This window comes from Tenrec ecaudatus, chromosome 4, assembly GCF_050624435.1.
Source record: "Tenrec ecaudatus isolate mTenEca1 chromosome 4, mTenEca1.hap1, whole genome shotgun sequence".
In the NCBI taxonomy this organism is placed as follows: domain Eukaryota; kingdom Metazoa; phylum Chordata; class Mammalia; order Afrosoricida; family Tenrecidae; genus Tenrec; species Tenrec ecaudatus.
This window is the reverse complement of record NC_134533.1, coordinates 60774043-60793263: the sequence shown is the minus strand read 5'-3', so window position 1 is coordinate 60793263 and position 19221 is coordinate 60774043. Positions and strand designations below refer to the sequence as shown.

The following is a 19221-nucleotide window of genomic DNA, read 5'->3' as shown; positions in this document are numbered from 1 at the left end:
AATTTACAAATTATTATTTTTATGTCTCACACAGACTGCTGTCTCCCTTCACCTACTTTTCTGATGTTCCTCCCCCTGGGAGGGGGCTCTATGTTGATCATTGTGATTGGTTCTCCCTTTCTCCCCACCTCACCCTTACCTTCCTCTTCCTCTCCTGATATTGCTACTCTCCTTATTGGTTCTGAGGGGTTGATCTGGATTCTCTGTGTTGCAAGCTCTTATCTGTACCCGTGTACATGCACTGGTCTAGCTGGATATGTAAGGCAGCACTGGGGTCATGATAGTGGGGGAGAGGAAGCATTAAAGAACCCGAGGAAAGTTGTATGTTTTATTGGTGCTTTACTGCACCCTGACTGGCTCATCTCTTCCTTGTGACCCTTCTGTGAGGTTATGTCCAATTGTCTACAGACAGGTTTGGGGTCTCCACTACCCTTTCCTTCATTCACAGTGTTATGAGTTTTTGTTCTGGGTCTTTGATGCCTGATACCTGATCCCAATCACCACCTTGTAATCACACAGATTGGTGTGCTTCTTCCACGTGGGCTTTGTTGCTTCTCAGCTAGATGGCCGCTTGTTTATCTTCAAGCCTTTAATACCACACATGCTATATCTTTTGATAGCCAGACACCATCAGCTTTCTTCACATTTGCTTAGGCACTCATTTTGTCTTCAGGTATTGTGTTGGAAAGGCGTGCATCACAGAATGGTATTATTAGAACAAGATGTTCTTGCATGGAGGGAGAACTTGAGTAGCGGTCCAATGTCCATCTGCTGCCTTGATACTTAACAAATAAATATATGTACATAGATCTATTTCCCTATCATCATATAAAAATATATTTACATATGTACATGCCTATAGTTAGAGCTCTATAAATGTCCTTTGCCCCCTAGTTCTTTCCTCTATTTCCTTTTACTTTCTTCTTGTCCGACTACCATGTTCATCTTTATCCGAATTTCAGTAATTTCTCTTGGTTGTACTGCCCTTGATCAAGCCCACCAGGCATTCTACACCCCCCTCTCTTGCAATTTTAGATCACTTGTTGTTCCCTTGTCCCTGGGTTTGTTGGCACCCCCCTTACTTTCCCCTGCCTCCCTCTCTCCCGTGTTTCCCTGGAACCATCAGTCCCTCGGTTCTCCTTCGGATTGCTTATCCCACCTATCTTATCTAGATAGACATGCAGAGACAATAATAAGCACAAAAACAAGACAAAGCAAAAACAAAACAGTAAAAGAAAACAAAGAACAAAACAACAACAACCAAAAAAGAGTAGCCTATGAATGGTTCCAGGTCTGTTTGTTGACCTTTATGAGTGTTTTCCTGTTGAGTCTGATGAGGTGCCAGGCCCTGGCCCCAGAATCTATTTTGCTTTCTTCCCCTTGCTGCTCTGTTTCACCATAGGAGTGGGGTAAAATTTTAATGTCTTCATTTATAGATCTCAGTGGCAAAACTTCTTGGGACAGTTTAAGGCATAGAATATCTGATGCAGATTTGTGATTTTGGACAACAGCCTCTTCTTTCAAAGAATACATGCAAACTATTCTATTAAAATCTTCATATACCCACCCCACCCCAAAGACTTCAAGATGAGGTAAAGTGATGCTGCCCAAGGAAAATAATACATGTATCTATTCAGATTCAAAATATTATGTTGAAGGTTTATTTAATGTTATGCTTTCCTTTTTAATTCAGAATTTTTTTAAATAAAAAGGGTGCAACTATAAAGAGGAAGTCAGAAAACACCTTTTAAAAGTTGTTTTAAAAAAATTTATTTCAAAAAAAAGTGTAAACTACAGTTCAAGTCACAGAAACTATGACTTCTAATTATGCTATATGAAAGGCGATCCCTGTACTAAAATTAATCTGGTGACCTAGAAAAGTTATGGCATCTTGGGTCTCTAGAGGGTGGCCCATAGGGACAATACTTACCTAGAATTCTTGTTCATACAAAATATTTAAAGGATTCTTTCTTTTCCTTTTTTCACACATGAAATAGGCTGGGGCTGAGGAAGGAAAATAGCCTTTCTCCATCTCTATTTACCTGAGACCCACCAGCTGCAGGGACAAGGCACGCACACAGGTTTGCAATGAGACTTTCTAAGGAGACATTCAGACTGTCCACATATACAGTGTAGATCAAACCTAAGCATGCCTGCAAAGATAAAGATGCATGGAGTTACTTCATGGAAAAAAACAAAACACTAAGAATAGATTGCTCTGACATCTGATCCCTACAAATTTTTCTTTGAACGCAGTAACATATATTCTACAGTGAACGTGGAATAAACTTCAAGCAGCAAATGTTATTATGTTTATTAAATTTCCCTCTAGAACCAGAAGCTCTAAATGAGCTTCTGAGATAAGTTTATGGAGAACAGGAACACATAATTTGTAAAACAGGTGTTCATGTTCAGATAATCACTCTGGCAAATTTGTAGGGCTAAGATTCTTTTTTGCCTAAATTATTCTATAAATCCTCAAATTTCAAGATAAAACATTTAGAAAGCATAATTTGATTCATGATTATTAAATTTAGAGTAACTTATGTGAATTATTATAAAGGATAGCAAAATAGATAAATTAGAGTGCAAGCTATAATACATGTCTAACTTTAGAATAAGATAGATGATAATATGAAGACAAAATGCAATCTTTGGCAATATTTCCATTTAATGAAACTTGTGACTCAGACAAATTATAGTATTTGTTACGAGTTGCCCATTTCCATTGAAATCTTAACACTGATTTTTCTACAACATATACAATCTTATCAATAGAAATACATTTTAGAGAAATTATATATCGGTACATTTATAAGCAAAGACTTTTGGCATTACAAAATTCGGAGTGTCTAGAAAAAGAAAATATCTGGTAGGAAAACATTATTCTAAAGCTCTTGGTGGCAGTTAGTACTATGATCACAGCAATCTGAACTCTCAACACGCCATCCTACTTACTAATAAAATGTGGGTAAGCATACAGAACACTTCATACTAATTTGTTTTTAATTGTTTTAAATTTGCTACAGGTAATCATGTTACTTCTTTAGGATTCATAAATGATGTATTCAATAAACATGGGGCATATTTTAAGCAAGTATGACACCCTTAGAAATTTAATAAGTCCAATTAACTTCTTTTTATTTATTTTTCCAATTAACTTCTTTAGATTGTCATCATCATGAATTTTTGTTCTGCTCATACTAATTTTGGTTCATTGGTGAATTCCTAAATTAGTGTAAAGACGTCTTAGACACAAAGAACTGGTCATCATAGTTCACTCAAAACAAATTTACATAATACAAACAATAAAGACAACTATGAGTTCTTTACCCTAAAGATTTCTGGATAGTCTAATCTGGATACCAATACCAGGCTTTTTGGAGCAAACACTTCTGCGGGCTGAATTAAACCAGACACTTCCTCTTCGCCTTCAAGTTCTTCTTTCTTGGTTCCCTAGAAATAGGGGTATTGTGAATAGCTAGAACTTCCTAAATTAGTAATTCACAAACTATAGAAACACTATATACCTTCAAATAATAACTCATAAAACACCTATCAAGCAAAAAGTATAGACTGTACTCTGAGAAAAATCTAAGAGACAAGCAGACAACAAAATAAAGCACAGACAATAATTTTTTTAAGCTTCTTAAGCTTCCGAGGTTACTGGAGTGATCAACAAGCAGTCAGCGGTTAAGAATCAATCACACCCACTTAAATAGTAAGTCAGTTTTTAGGAGAAGAAAATCTGTTTCAGAATGGCATTAATTTTCAGTTTTATTTGTCAGCTCAACCCATTCCTTCAAACAAAACGGACAGCCATCTCTGATCCTAATGCTAGTGGAGCTGCTCAATGCTATGGAAGCAAAGCACACTCAACTCTAAATTTCTTTTGCTCAGAATCAACAATGTCGATATTTTGAGAACTTTTACACATAAAATGAAGTCTCATCAATAAATATGGACTAGTTACATATGCTTTGTAAAAGCTTATTCTTGCATATGAGTCAACAAATATATCCTGGGTACCTACTTTCCTGTAATATATCATCCACAGCTAAAAAAAAAAAGATTAAAAAGGCAGGGTAATAGAGAATTAACATTTTTTTCTATATGATATTCTAAGACTGTAGGATATCGTCCCTAACAACCATCTCCATTTTTCTTTCTTTTCGTCTAATCAAGGTGTCCAAAACACAATTTGTGTCTTCTTCCCCACGCCCCACTCCTCCTGTGGTATTCTTGTTTCGGTTGAGGGCGATCCTATTCTCCCATTGAGGGACTGCCTACTTACTTGTTGTTCCTTTCCACAGGTAAACAAATGGCCAATTCCCTCCTCTCCACTTATTGAAGTGTTAAAGCTATTTATTAAAGTGTTACTTCCTGTTAGTCCTTTGCTGGCCACCCTTCTAGAAACTTCAAGACTCCATTTTTTGTTCTTGTTAGGTGCCATCCAGTAAGCTCCGATTCATAGCAACCTCACGTACAACAGAACAAAACAACACCCAGTCCCGCGTCACAACTGTTCTTATGCCTGAGCCCAGTCTTGTAGTCACTAGGTCAATTCACCTCTTCTCACCGCCCCTCCACTTTACCAAGTGTGATGCCCTTCTCCAGGGACTGATCTCTCCTGACAACATGGCCAAAGTATACGAGATGGAATGAAGCTTCACTATCTTTGCCTCGAAGGAGCATTCTGGTTGTACTTCCTCCAAGACAGATTTGTTCTTTTGGCAGTCCATGGTACTTTCAATATGAAGCTCCAGCACCATCCTTCAAACACATCCATTTTTCCTTGGTCTTCTTTATTCAATGTCCAACTTTCATAAGCATATGAGGCAATGGAAAATACCATGACTTGGATCAGGCACACCTTAAGTTCTCAAAGTAACATCCTTACTTTTCAACACTAAAGTGACATTGTACGGCAGATTATCCCAATGCAATGTGTCATTTGATCTTTTGACGATGGCCTCCATGAGCATTACTTGTGGATCCAAGCACCAGGAAATTCTTGACATTTTCAATGGCTTATACATTTTTCATGACGTAATCTATTGGTAACATGCCCTAAGAGTGCACAACTGCGTTCTGATGTGTATTTCTTCATAGCGTTTGCCATTACCCAACATAGTATCCATTCGACTTATCTTTTCAGTTTAGCTCCCAAACTAGAATATATTCTATGAAGGCTGATATTTCTATCTTTTGTTCACAAGTGATCCCCCATTTCCTATAAAGAGCATTAGGAACATTGTTAACATTTATACATCTGCATAGAGACCAATTTGCTTCTAATAGTCTTCTGAGTATTTACCAAGGGACCTGTCTCCTCTCTTTCCATGGAAAACAAGAACTGTGTTTCCTAGCTCCTGTAGAGCCCACATACTTTCTACTAGAGTGCAATACACAGATGCCTGTGGAATGCAGAGACCCAAAGGGAATGATCTGTTTACTTTTCTTTGTGCAATGAGGTCCATATGCTGAAAGATTTTACTTTGTTACAAAAGAAAAGCTAAAATTAGGCTGGTTGGTTTCTGAAGCTCTTAGAAATAATTTTAAAAAGTGATGAATATGGATCTACCAAAGATTGCCACACTTAATGAATCGTATTCTTCATGGATTACTCACAAATTTAAAATGACAAAAGAATGACTGAAATTCCTGGAAGAGATAAAACTATTCACATTTTTATGAGATTTTGATAAATGCCCTAGAGTACCATTAGAAATCTGCTGGAGTAAATAATTGTTTCAAATAAATGACTATTAACCTACTTTTCCCCAAACACAGAATATATTAGTCATTTCTTTAAAGTGTTCTTTAATTAAACTATCAGAAAATAGAACAATTATTTGCAGGGAAAATAAGTAAATAAAGAGTCCAATATAATGCAAATCACTATCAAGCAAAAGCAATTTCACTTTTATTTACATCACTTTTTAAATTATAGGCCCCTACTTTATAAACACGGAAAAAAACACAAATTGTTGTTATGCTTCAATCCAATAGCTCTCTGTCTCATACTTCCCATTTTAAAGCAAAATTACTGCTGTAATTAAAAAACTAAAAGTAAACACAACATAAACCCAACACAAGAAATACATACTTTTAACGGTAATCTACCCATTTCTCACTTATCAACATGATTAGGTTCCAAAGGCCAATTTAGGGCAGTAAACACACACACACACACACACACACACACACGATAACTACATCAGAGAACAAAACATAGAATGACCTAATTATTACATAACTGCCAAATTATATCATTTCATAACTGTGAAACCATTGAGAGTCATGGGCCATCCAAGATGACACGTAATCTTAACCTTGAAAGCCAATGCTGCTCTCATCTTGAACATGGACATTTGTTATGGTCAGATGTAGGTTGTTACTGCAAAAGCACAGTCAAATAGACTTTTATTATTGTTCTAAGTGCAAAATGTTGGCTAACAGGATAGTTGATAAGTGAAGGGTAGGTGCATAAGCATAAAGAGATATAAAAACTTTAAGAAGTTTTTCCCAGTCTTCACCCAGCCTCATTTTTGTTGCATTCCTGACTCTTGATTCCCATATCAAAATAACTGCCACACCCTTTCGCTTTTACTCCTAAAAAAAAATCATTACATTCAACATCTTCTATGTTAAGCTGACTTTCAACTTCATTTTCATGCTAAAAATCCTGCTACAAAATGTCTTTAAGTAGTTTAAAAGGGAGACTACAAGTAATTGTTCAAATAAAAAATTTCATTCTAAATTTCTTTTAATGTGAGCTTTTTATTCTAATGGAATATTACATACAGTTAACCCAGTTAAGTAATTTAAGAACTTTCAAACTTTCCAGAATTGGAAGTGAAGGAGTATAAGCCATTGCAAAATTCCGTAAGGCCTAAAATTCCCCCTGGAAAGCTTCCTCATTCCTTGCCAAATAATCTGTTAATCATAATATGCACTTCTAAAATCTAGTTTATTCTTGCATTGGTCTGGAAATAAGGAATATGTGGAAAAATATGCATTTTAGGATTACAAGCCTTCAGAATTACCAGATCACTAGTCTTTCCTTAGGAATTGAGTTTACCTCTTTGAAAAGTACAGACTACTCTGTAGATTTCCCTTTTCAATGGCCTCTGGACTCCACTGTATTCTGAAGGCAGGACAAATTTGGTTACAGACCTAGTATATATTTAACCAGAAAGTGTCCTATTTTAGTGACAAATATTCTATAGGTTGCTTTAAAAAATGCCAAAAGGGGAACAAACAACAGCAACAACATTTAAAATAGTGCTTTCTGTTGGAGGTTAATATTAATAAAGCCAAAAGGTTTCCTAATTAAAGAATATTAACACAATAAGTTAAACCAAGTTTAAAAGGTTTCTTTACTACAGGCTTTTTAAAAACTGATATGCAAATATTGGTCTTGCCTTTCCAGAAAAGAAGGTATAACAATTTCCCCCCAACTTATTGGACCAAAAGGAGCCCTGTTATGTGTTTAGGCTGCTCTCCACAGGTCAAAAGTTCAAAAAACCCAGCTGCTCCACTGGAGAAAGATGAGGTTTTCCACTTCAGTAAAAAGCTACATACTTGGAAACCCACAAGGGCAGTTCTATTCTGTCCTATAGGTTCCATATGAGTCAGCATCAACTCCATAGCAGTGAGTTTGCTTTTTTGCTTCCCCGATTTATAGAATGAGAGAATCTGGTACCCTATGGAACACACACTGGGAAAGCCTGACCTAGCTATTTTTAATAAAAGTGTGTGAAACAATGTTTATTTCTAACTAGATTGTTCTAGTATCTATTGATACTTGCTCCATTAGTCCTCATATGCCACAAAATAAGCTTAAGACTTGATAAGGCTAGATACTGAACAAGGCTGCTGGAGGCCAGGAGCTGACTACACAGCTGCCCTAATGGTCTGTATCTTAACATGCCTGTCACCCATTCTCATCAAACAAATTAGAGACTTCTACTCTAGATGAATGACTCTCAAATTTTAGCATGCATCAAAACCATCCACAGTTCTCTGATTCAGGAGACCTGAGCTAAGATCCAAGAATTTACATTTGCAACAAGTTCAAACAAGGGTTTACTCAAAGGCACCAATGATTCTGATGGTGCAGTAATAGGCCATTCTGCTCTGTTCTACAAGACAGCCAGCCTTGGATTGGATGTGACTCCATGGACGCGAACAGCAACAAGCTCCAGGTGAAAACTCCTGCTGCTGATCCACAGACTACATTTTGGGTATCACGCCTCTTGACTAACTTCTCTAAAGGGACATGAGACTAGCTAACATGATGTTACATATGCCAGACCCTAGACGAAGCAGCCTATCAGTGTGTATCATTTATTTATATAATAGAACAGTCTATTGAACACAACTTATCTGAGAAAGAAACCCAAGACGTCTTGGGTCAGAAATGTTCAAAATGATCCTGTTCATCTTACTGTAGCAGAAAGTAAAGACTCGGTCAGAGCCTAGGAGTTGTGTCAAAAAGACACAAGGGCTCCCACTGGTCAGAGAGTTACCGTGAGAGCATGATGAAGAGCAGAAGTTGCAGTCTACTGAAAGACATCAAATACATAAAAATCCATCTAAGTTCAGGATGATGTTAAAAACTGATTACTACTGAATGCTGCTAGGAGTGTTTGGGAGTACAAAAGATACTCCGATTTTAAATATAAGGAGACCAGAGACCATCTACTAAGTCTTAAAAGCAACAAAGACACAGACACATCATCAGATGAGGGAGGCCATTAACCTAAGGTCCAAGGACTCACAGCAGGGACACTAGTTAAATAAAACATGGAACAAAGGGAACTGTCACAAATTCATGACTGGTGTTAGGCAGAACACTGGATCAGGTACAGGTGGGACTACAGAAGCAGGAATGGGACTCCATTATTAGATAGAAGTGCTCACAAAATTGATGCAGCGTTTGCTGCCCATGCCAGTTAGGACATAACTGATAGGGCATAATTCGTGACTCTGATTTATTTTGTGCTGTCCCCAGTACTGTGATCTTCATCAACGCACACCCAGGCAAGCCCATAGAGTGGGGTGGAGGTAATCAACTTTGCAAAGCACTCTGCCTGAGGGCAGGATTATCTACATCCTTGGTTAAGGATAAGAAGGAATTCAAGGAAGGCTTAATCTATGTGGGGATTCTACAAAAGGATTTGGGGACATCACTGACACCCACAGTCTGCTACAAACTGGGAATGCTCAGCATTGTAGCTCTAACACAGGAGCCCCGGGGGTGCTGTGTGGGTTAGGCATTGGGCTGCTAACCGCAAGGTTCAAACTTACCTCCCCACTCCCCCTGAACACTTGATAATTTATAAATAATTATTATTTTATCATATCTTACACCATCCGACATCTTCCTCACCCAGTTCTCCACTGTCTGTCCTCCAGGGAAGAGGTTACATGTAGACCTTGTCATCTGTTTCCTGTTTCTCCCTCACCCTCCCTCCACCTTCCCGATATCGCTGGAAGATAAACAAGAGGCCATCTAACTGAAAAACAACAAAACCCACATGGAAAATGCACACCAGCCTGTGAGATGACAAAGCATTGAAAGGATCAGGTATCAGGCATCAAAGACAATATATATATAGCATTGTGAATGAGGGGGAGTGCAGAGTGGGGGCCCAGGGCCCATCTGGGGGAAATTGAACATCCCCTTGCAGAAGGGCTGTGCGGAGGTGACGAGCCAGTCAGAGTACAGTGTACCAATGATGAAATATACAATTTTCCTCTAGTTCTTGAATGCTTTCCCCTCACCCCCACTATCACGATCCCAATTCTATCTTACATAACCGGCAGGACCGGAAGATGTACACTGGAAATACAGGGAATCCAGGACAGATGAGGCCCTCAGGAAAATCTCTTTTAAAGCTAAGTATAGTCCTATCCTGGAATCCAGTAATCTTACCCCAACTTGTTTATTCAATTAATTTGAAAAACTATGTACATACACACACATGCACACACTTTCACACAAATGTTTATAACACTTTTACTAATTAATACCCAAATCGAAAGCAACCAATATGTCATTCACTAGTTGACTGGGTAAACATATGGTGGTACAATAGAGACTATGTTAGGCATTCTATGCAATAAACTATTTTTAAATTTAAAAATAGAACCTTAAAAGTAAAGTAAGTATGAAAAATGCTACATTGAATATAATTCCAATGATATGAAAAGGCAAAGTGTAAATAGACGAATGGTTGGCAGGCACACGGGGGAAGGGAGAAGAATGAGTAAGAGAAGCTTCCAAAGGTTCCTGGGAAAATAGAATCCGATAATGGAATGTTCCCACAAACTTTCTTAAGTTCTAACATAAATGAGCCATAGGGGATTTTTAGGGCAGTAACATGACCCTGTATGATACTGTAAGGGTAGATAGAAAATATGCATTTCCCAAAACCCATGGAACAAAGAATGAACCTTAATATTTGCAAGTTAAAAAAAATCTTTTAGGAGGTGGAGGAATTCTAGGAAGGAAGAAAAGCTGGAATGGGAGAATGTATTTACCCTGCATATGTGTACAGTAACCTCATTGAAGAGGGGGCAGGTAAGGGTGGCAGTATGTTGAGAAACGAGTGGGGTAAAAGGAATTGCACACAAGCACAGTCGACGGTTACTTTCCACAAAGGGGCTGCTGTTGGACGCTGTGGAGTCACTCCTCTTTTTCACCGCCCTGTTACTTCATGAAGCACCATGTTTTCTTTTAGGGACTGGTCTCTACATCACATGTCCAAAGTCCTCATCCTCCCATTTAAAGAGTATCTGGCCATACTTCTTCCAAGACAGATTGCACCACAATTCTGATATTGCTATATATGTCTGTTGAACAGAACAATTAAGTAAATGGTGACAGAGAGCGGGAGCCAAGATTTTACTGTTGGAGTAGGAGTACACACACACACACACACACACACACACACACACACACACACACACACACAGGGGAGAAGCTAGTGATAATAAGATATCATAGGAAATGTGAGGGAAAAAAGTAGAAATCTAATCAAGCCCCCAGATCTAATTACCACTTATGGAAAAAATGGGACTAGAGGAACCAAATTAAATGAGAAGGGGGGACGGACAAATTAATCAGAATGCATGCATCTTATGAGGCAAATGACCCATTTCCCCACCTTTCTCCAAATGAAAATATTCTGTAATAAAAGAAATTTAAGAAGTAAATGCAAGGTATAGACACTGAATTCTGATTCGTATATACCAAAACATTTTCCCAAACAAAATAAAACTGAATAAAGACAATATTATGTGAAATTAAAGAATTAATAAAAATTAAAATTAGTTTTGCTAAATATTTTAATGGCAAAGTTGTAATGTTGAAAAATCATTTTCAGTTAGACAGACATATTGAAATTCTTTTATGTCAGTGATATATATATGGTTTGTTTTAAAATGTCCCCTTCCCCCAAAGAAAGGACACATGTAGAATTTTAATAATTGACCAAGTGTTTTTAATCTTTAAAGTTGAATAGGTACCTTGGTGGTGTAGTGGGTTATTTGTTGGGTGACTAACCTCAGGTGAACAGTTTGAATACATCAGTCCCTCTACAGGAAAAAAAAAAAAAAAAGAATGTCTGCTCCTGTAAAGATTCTGAGGTAGTTAATTTATTGTGCCAACCTGGCCGATAAACACGTGGGGTTAATTGAAGGGTGGAGGGGTAAATGGCTCAGTGAGCCTCACCTTTCTAGTTCTTGGGTCTCTTGCTTTCTGATGGTCGGACCAGGGTGCAGCTGCCTTAGCCAGTTCCCTGCATTAGCTGGCAAGGCTCACTTCCTGCAAGACATCCCTGAGGAGAAGCCACATGCACCTGGGCAGCCCTGGGTGCTGGAGCAGCCGTGTGGAGACCCCTGCCAGCGTTGAGATGCTCACATGTTCACTGACTTGGCTTTCCTCCTGCAGTTGGCATTGTTGCGTCCGTTTTGTGAAATGGAGGAGGACTTTGTGGATTGGTGTTGGACATATGGGTTAATGTTGGACTTGTGGGCTTGGGCAGCACTGGGTTGGGATGTTTTCTTGATGCACACTTAACCTTTATATAAAACTCTTACACATGAGTTTCTGTGGATTTGTTTCTATAAAGTACCCAGACTAACACAGATTCACAGACCCCAAACCCTATCTAGGGTCACTATGAGTTGGAAGTGGCTCAACAATGATGGGTCTTTGGTAACCCATGGGGCCCCATTAGTTGAAATCAACTTCATGACAACTAATGACAGACTCACTCTGGACTTTCCTAAGGAGCCCTGCTGGACTGTGAGGAAGCACTAAACTATGATCCACCAGCTGTCCCACCATAGAAAGAGGAGGCTACCCGCTCCTGTAAAAATCTCCAGTGAACTCATGGCAGTGGGGTTTCTTTGCTATATGCTCTATAATCTCCAAAATAAACACCTTTCTTAGCAGCATCTTCCATGTGGTAGGCATCGTGCGAGGCGATGTAGATCTAGCAGTAAACCAATGAGTTAAAGTCCGCATCCTAATGTTCTTATTGACGTAAGAGAATTACTTCATTAAATCCTTCAACAAGCTCTGATTTAGACACGCTATGATTGTGGGGTAACAAACCCTGGTGGCATCCATCGAACTGCTGACCACGAGGTTAGCAATTTGAAACCACCAGATGCACCATGGGAAAAGGAGGAGGTTCTCTGCTCCTAGAAAGATTATCGGCAAAAAAAAAAAAGAAAAGAAAAGAAAGAAAGATTATCAGCCTCAGAAACCCAAAGGAGCAGTTTATTTTGTCTTGTAGGGTCAGTAAGAGTCTGAATCACCTTGAAGGCAGTAGGTTTCATAGAGGGGAGACCAGTGCACACGCTATTCCTCTAAAGGTTGGAGGTTCAACTGACTCCGTGACACTGTAGAAGAAAGGCCTAGACATCGGGTTCCTGTAAAGTTCCCCTCTGTAACACATGCAGCGGACATGAGCCACCATCGACTCAACAGCCACAGCAATGGGCAGAGGGTGACAGGGTGGCTCAGTGGTAGAACTCTCACCTTTTACATGGGAAACCCAGCTTTGATTCCCAGCTAATACACTTACCAAGAAGCCACCCGGGAAGTTGTTGTTATTGGATGCTTGCATGTTATGATGCCGAATAGGTTTTGACAGCACTTCCAGACTAAGGTCTAAGAAGAAAGGCCTGGTGCTCTAATTAAAATATGAGCCCATTAAAACTGTCATAAAAGTCTGTTACACAACCAAACAAGGGACAGGACGGTGCTGCCCTTCATTCCATTGGGCATGGGGTCACCAGTAGTCAGAGGTCTATTCAATGGCACCTAGCAACAACAATATGCAGAGAAGTAACTCACCACTGCTAGTAAGTTATAAAACTAAGGTGATGGGTCCAGAGACTGGACACCTTAGAAAAACATCTCACTCAGCCTCCTCCTTTTACAGTCATGCAAATGCAACCCAGAGAGATGATAAGGTTGGCATGTAAACTATAAAAGATGACGGAAACGTTTACTCATTTAGCAAACTTATTGGGTTATCTACTAGGTGCTTGGCATTGAAGCTACAATGGTGACATAAAGCATACATTCAGGCAGGAGAGACCAAATGAAAAGGCAAATCAGCAACTGAGAAAAATCATTTGTGCTAAAAACTATGAAGAGACAAGATGAAGAGACAGAAAATGCCTGGGGTGGCAGCTAATGAAATCTGAGCAGAAGCAGCCTCTCAGAGGCTCTTGTCTCTTGAATGTCAAAAGGAAGGACATTCCAGACAGGCACAGACAAGTGCCAAGAACCCAAGGCAGGAACAAGCTTAGCATACATTCCAAATAAATAAGGTCTAAGTAGCTATGGGAGAAACCACAGCACAGGAAATTGAATTTGGACAAATAGGTGGAATTATATTCTCTAGGATCTTGAAGACAAAGTTTAAATTTTTGTCCTAAAAGCCAGGGAAGCAAGCAGGGCGATCTCATTTCTGTCTTTAAAAGATAATTCTGGTGCTACATGGTGAACGGGGTATAGAGACAGCCATAAAAAAAGGAAGATGACATTTTCTCTGGCAGATCACCCAAGATAAATGGTAGAGTGGAAGAAGGGGAAACAGGAGATGTAGAATGACTGAAGATTCACTTTGCAAGTAGAGGTTACATGGCTGTCATGTGAAATGGAGGAAAGAATGGGAGTATAAAGAATAAATGAAGTTTTTGTTTGTTTGAATACCTGGGTTGGTTTGAAAATGAAAGGGAAGTAATGAGGAAGCACTATGTCTGAAACATAGTAAGGAACTAAAACAATTTACTGTATGTTTCTTCAATTCAACCAGTATTTTTTTCCTATTTTATAAAAACAGGCCTCATAGCATTTGCAAAGTGTACAAGAAAAAAGTACCCCTCCCACCTCGACAGTTCTGCTCCTTCTTCTGGTAGCCTATAACGCAGTCAATATTCCTCACCAACACCATCACTTCAAAGGCGTGCATTTCAGTCTCCCTTGTTCACTGTCCAGCTTTCCTATGTATATGTCTGAAAATACTATGGCTTGGGTGAGGCACACCTTATTCTAAGATGATAGCTAGTTCTTTAAGATTTTAAAGAGATCTTTTGCAGATTTAATCAATGTAATATGTCATCTGATTTCTGGACTCCTGATCCTTTCAGAGTTGATTGTGGATCCAAGCAAAGTGAAATCCTAAACAGCGTCGATCTTTTCTACGTTTAGCATGAGACGGTTTTGTTCGCTTTACACTGAGTTGAATCCATACTAAAGGCTGTAGTTTTTGGTCTTCATCAGCAAATGCTTCCAGTCATCCCCTTTGCTTACTGCAAGCGAGGTTGTGTTATCTTCATAGCACAGCTTGCTAATGAGTCTTTTTCCAATCCTGCTATCATATTCTTACTAATAGTCCAGCTTCTGGAATTATGTGCTCAGCATACAAAGTGAATAAGTATCATGAAAGGCTACAGCCCAGACACACACCTTTCCTGATAAGAAACTTAACAGTACCACTGGTTTCATATAAGCATAGCTAAGTGTTTGGAAACTTCTAATCTTCCCAATGCTATCTGTAATTTGTGACAATCCACAGGTGAAAGCCTCAGCACAGTCAGTAAGACACAAGTAAACATCTGGTATTCTCTGCTTTCAGTGGAGATCTGACAGTAACGATACCCCCCTCCTTCTATGTCCCCTTCTGAATCCAGCATGAAATCTGGCAGTCCCTCTTGATATCATGCAGCAACTGTTCAAAATTATATTCGGCAATACCAATCTTCATGTGTTTCATTTTAATTTTTGATAACTTCCACTTTTCCTTATTTATACATCAAATATTCCATGTATTGATTATCAACGAATGCTTGCAACTGTCTCCTCATTTTGAGTTACGCCAGATTGCACTACATCAGGTGAAGGCACCAAAAGCTCTGCTCCATGAGCATGACTAAGGCCCTCTCTACTTTGAGGAGGCAGCGCTACCTAAGCCATAATTTGAGGGCCTTCCACCCTGAGGGTCTCGTCTTTTGTCACTATGTTCCTCTGCTATCTTTGTTCTATAAGGTTGCTTTGCTTGCGAGGTAAGATGTTATTGCTTATAATCAACTGAAGGTTTACCATGTTCCAGGGGACTGTTAAGATTCAGCATTTTGTCCATTCCCATTTTTAAAACATATGGGACATCGACTGAATATTTTAGTTAAAAACATAATCATCACCATTCATATTATAAGGAGGATCATACATTATATTCACTTCTGTTGTAACTTATCAAATAAAATAGAAACTCAGAATGTGCAAGACCCCCAATTTTTTTCTTTCAATTATGTCAGACTAATTTTTTGCTAGATTCTGGATAAGATCTTAAGATTTATCTTTAGAAAAAAGCCAAATAATGTTGATTATTCCAAGTCTCCATTATTTCCCTACTCCCAATATCTAGTTTACTGAGCTAGATTATCATTGAGTAAACTTTTCTCAAGAGATCTAAACTTTTTCCAAGAACTGTTTATCACAGTGACATTCATAACATGGACAAAATGAGAAATGAATGCCCATTGGAAAACATTAAATATATCCATATGGTCAATTAGTATTTGGTCATGAATTATATTTATGTGGTTTTGTAGTGCAAAAAATGCCTTATTACTAAATGAAAATATGCCAAGCTATTATTTTTCTAATCTCTTTCATTTCTTCCAATACATTCTAAGTTTTCTATATAGGCACAAGTTTAATTTCTGATAACCAGAAGGAAAAAAACAAACAAAGAAAAAATGATTGGACTGTTCTTAAGATAAATCTATCAAATGTTTGCATGTGACTTTCTCTGATGCTCCAAGTTTTTCAACTAGAAATCAGTTTAGAAATTCTTTTCTATGATTTAGTCTTTTATTCTAATTGCTTTATCATTTGGAGTTGTTTATGATATTCTCAGGATTTAAATTTACCTTATTCCCTCCCACCCCCCAAAGCTCCAAAATTACTTAATAGCATTTGCTGAAACATGCAAGTAGCACTTTTCTTATCACAGGTTAATATTCTACACACATAGCAGCTGCTTTGGGACGGTCTTTTCTCCTTAAACATTTGCCTTATTCTTAAAAGATAATTCTGGTGAACGGAGTCTAGAGACAGCCGTGAAAACAGGATTAAATATATCCATAAGGTCAATTAGTATTTTGTCATGAATTACATTTATGTAGTTTCTTAATGCAAAAATTACCTTATTACTAAAAGAAAATATGCCAAGCTATCATGTTTTCTAGTCTCTTTCATTTTTTCCAATATACTCCAAATTTGGAGGGATATAATTTTTGTAGCCTTGTAGTATATATGTCAGTCTTTGGAGACAGATACAGATTGCTGTTATTTTATTTAATACTGGAATATATCTGAATAAGTCATTTATTGTCATCTGTAAAATGGGAATGACAATACCTACTTAATCGTGTTCTTGTGAGAAAAAAAGTGAAATAACATATATATGTAATACTTTTATATAAATAAAATGAGCTTAATAAAATATCAGTAAAGCTTTCATAATATGGTACCTAGAACATGGTAAGCCGTCAAGTGATCATAAACAATAGAATCTTTTACCCTATCCATAAGGCTTTTTGCTCGAATTGCCCTTTCTTTCTCCTTTAAGTTACAGATTTTCTTTCTTTTTTTTTTTTAAATGTCCTCTGAGTCCTTTAAACTGAGACTTACTCTAGCTGTCCAGTCATCAGTAGTTAATTATTTCATTAAATTGGTACTTAGCTTCTACTTTGGCATAATTTAGTTCCGTCTCCCAAACTTGATTTTAAATTTATTGAGATGAAGAAATATTATTTTATATTTTCTATGTCTCTCCCTCCTTATTCTTTATCCTACTTCCCCAAATATCCTCATTCTATTCCTCTTTCTTGAATGAAATTTTATTTCCTGTCATACTGCCCAAATGTCTTCATTATAAGCTACATAATTATCATTGTTTCACAGGCAGGTTTATCTATACATTAAAGGACTTAAAATATACAATTGAATGAGAAATCTAGGTAACTATGCTTTTTAAGTTAAACTCTAAAAAGTCATGTCCTAACACTCCAAAGGAAAAAACAACAGGACTGACAGTTTCAGGGAGGACACAAGAGAGGGGGAAGCAGGAGAAAGGAAGGGGGGTGCCAACAAACCCAGGGACAAGGGAACAACAACTGATCTAAAAATCGATGGCAAGGATGCCAGGTGGGGCTTGATCAAGTGCAATGTAGCAGAGAGGAATTACTGAAACCCGAATAAAGGCCAACCATGATAGTGGGACAAGAGGAAAGTAAAAAAAAAGTAGGGGAAAGAACTAGGAGGCAAAAGACATTTATAGAGGCCTAACCACAGGCATGTACATATGTAAATACATTTATATATGATGATAGAGAAATAGATCTAGGTACATATATTTATATGTTAAGTATTAAGGCAGCAGATGGACATTGGGCCTCTACTGAAGTACTCTCTCAATGCAAGACCACTTTGTTCTAACAACCTGGCATTCTGTGATGCTCACCTTCCCGACATCACTGAAGACAAAATGGGTGCATAAGCAAATGTGGTGAAGAAAGCTGATGGTGTCTGGCTATCAAAAGATTTACATGTGTGGTGTTAAAGGTTAGAATATAAACAAGCTCTCTCTCCCTCTTCCTCTCCCTCTCCTTCTCCCTCTCCCTCCCTCTTTCTCTTCCTCTCCCTCCCTTTCCCTCCCTCTCCCCCCCTCTCTCTCCCTCTCCCTTCCTTCCTCCCTCTCTCTCCCCCTCTCCCCCTCCCCCTAAAAAGCCAAAAAAAAAAAAAAGAAGATAAACAAGTGGCCATCTAGCTCAGAAAAAGCAATGCCCACATGGAAGGAGCACACCAGTCTGTGTGATCATGAGGTGTTGATGGGGATCAGGTATCAGGCATCAAAGACCCAGAACCAAAAATCGTATCATTGTGAATAAAGAAAAGGGCAGAGTGAAGACCCAAAGCCCATCTGTAGATAATTGGACATAACATCACAGAAGAGTCACAAGGAAGACATGAGCCAGTCATGGTGCAGTATAGCACTGAGGAACCATACAACTTTCCTCTAGTTATTTAATGCTTCTTCCCACTGACTATCATGACCCCAAGTCTACCTTACAAATCCGACTAGACCAGAGCATGTACACTGGTATAGATAAGAGCTCACAACACAGGAAATCTAGAACAGATCAACCCCTCAGGACCAATAATGAGAGTAGTGCTATCAGGAGGGTAAGGTAAGGGGAAGGACAACAGAAAAGTAGGTGAAGGGAGACAGCAGTTGGTGTAAGACATGAAAAAATGAAAATATATAAATTGTCAAGGTTTCATGAGGAAGGGAGGGTGGGGTAGGGGAGAAATGAGCTGATACCAAGGGCTCAAGTAGAAATAAAATGTTTAGAAAATGATGATGGCAAATACGTACAAATGTGCTTGACACAATGGATGTATGTATGGATTGTGATAAGAGCGGTAAGAGCCCCCAATAAAATGATTTTTTAAAGCTGTATTCTAGCTATCATATTTTATTGATTACTAAAAAATTAATAAATGAAGGATCACTTTGCCTAGTTGGATAATTCTGGGAACATGTTATCAGCAATCTAACGCCAAACTTTTGCTTGTGATTACTGACAATGTTACTGTATCTTGGAAAGATAGCAGAGCCA

The 19221-nt window shown here is 38.3% G+C and overlaps 1 protein-coding gene across 3 annotated transcripts in view; it reads right to left on the bottom strand.

The window, feature by feature from the left end:
- Positions 1-19221, bottom strand: part of SBF2 (SET binding factor 2) — a 384097-nt gene that overhangs the window by 197389 nt on the left and 167487 nt on the right. For all 3 annotated transcript variants that reach the window (XM_075546087.1, XM_075546088.1, XM_075546089.1), the window contains 2 exons: positions 3334-3456; positions 2043-2153 (listed from right to left, as the gene is read on the bottom strand). In XM_075546087.1, coding sequence (XP_075402202.1) covers positions 2043-2153; positions 3334-3456 — 234 coding nt within the window. The remainder of the gene's footprint in view (positions 1-2042; positions 2154-3333; positions 3457-19221) is intronic.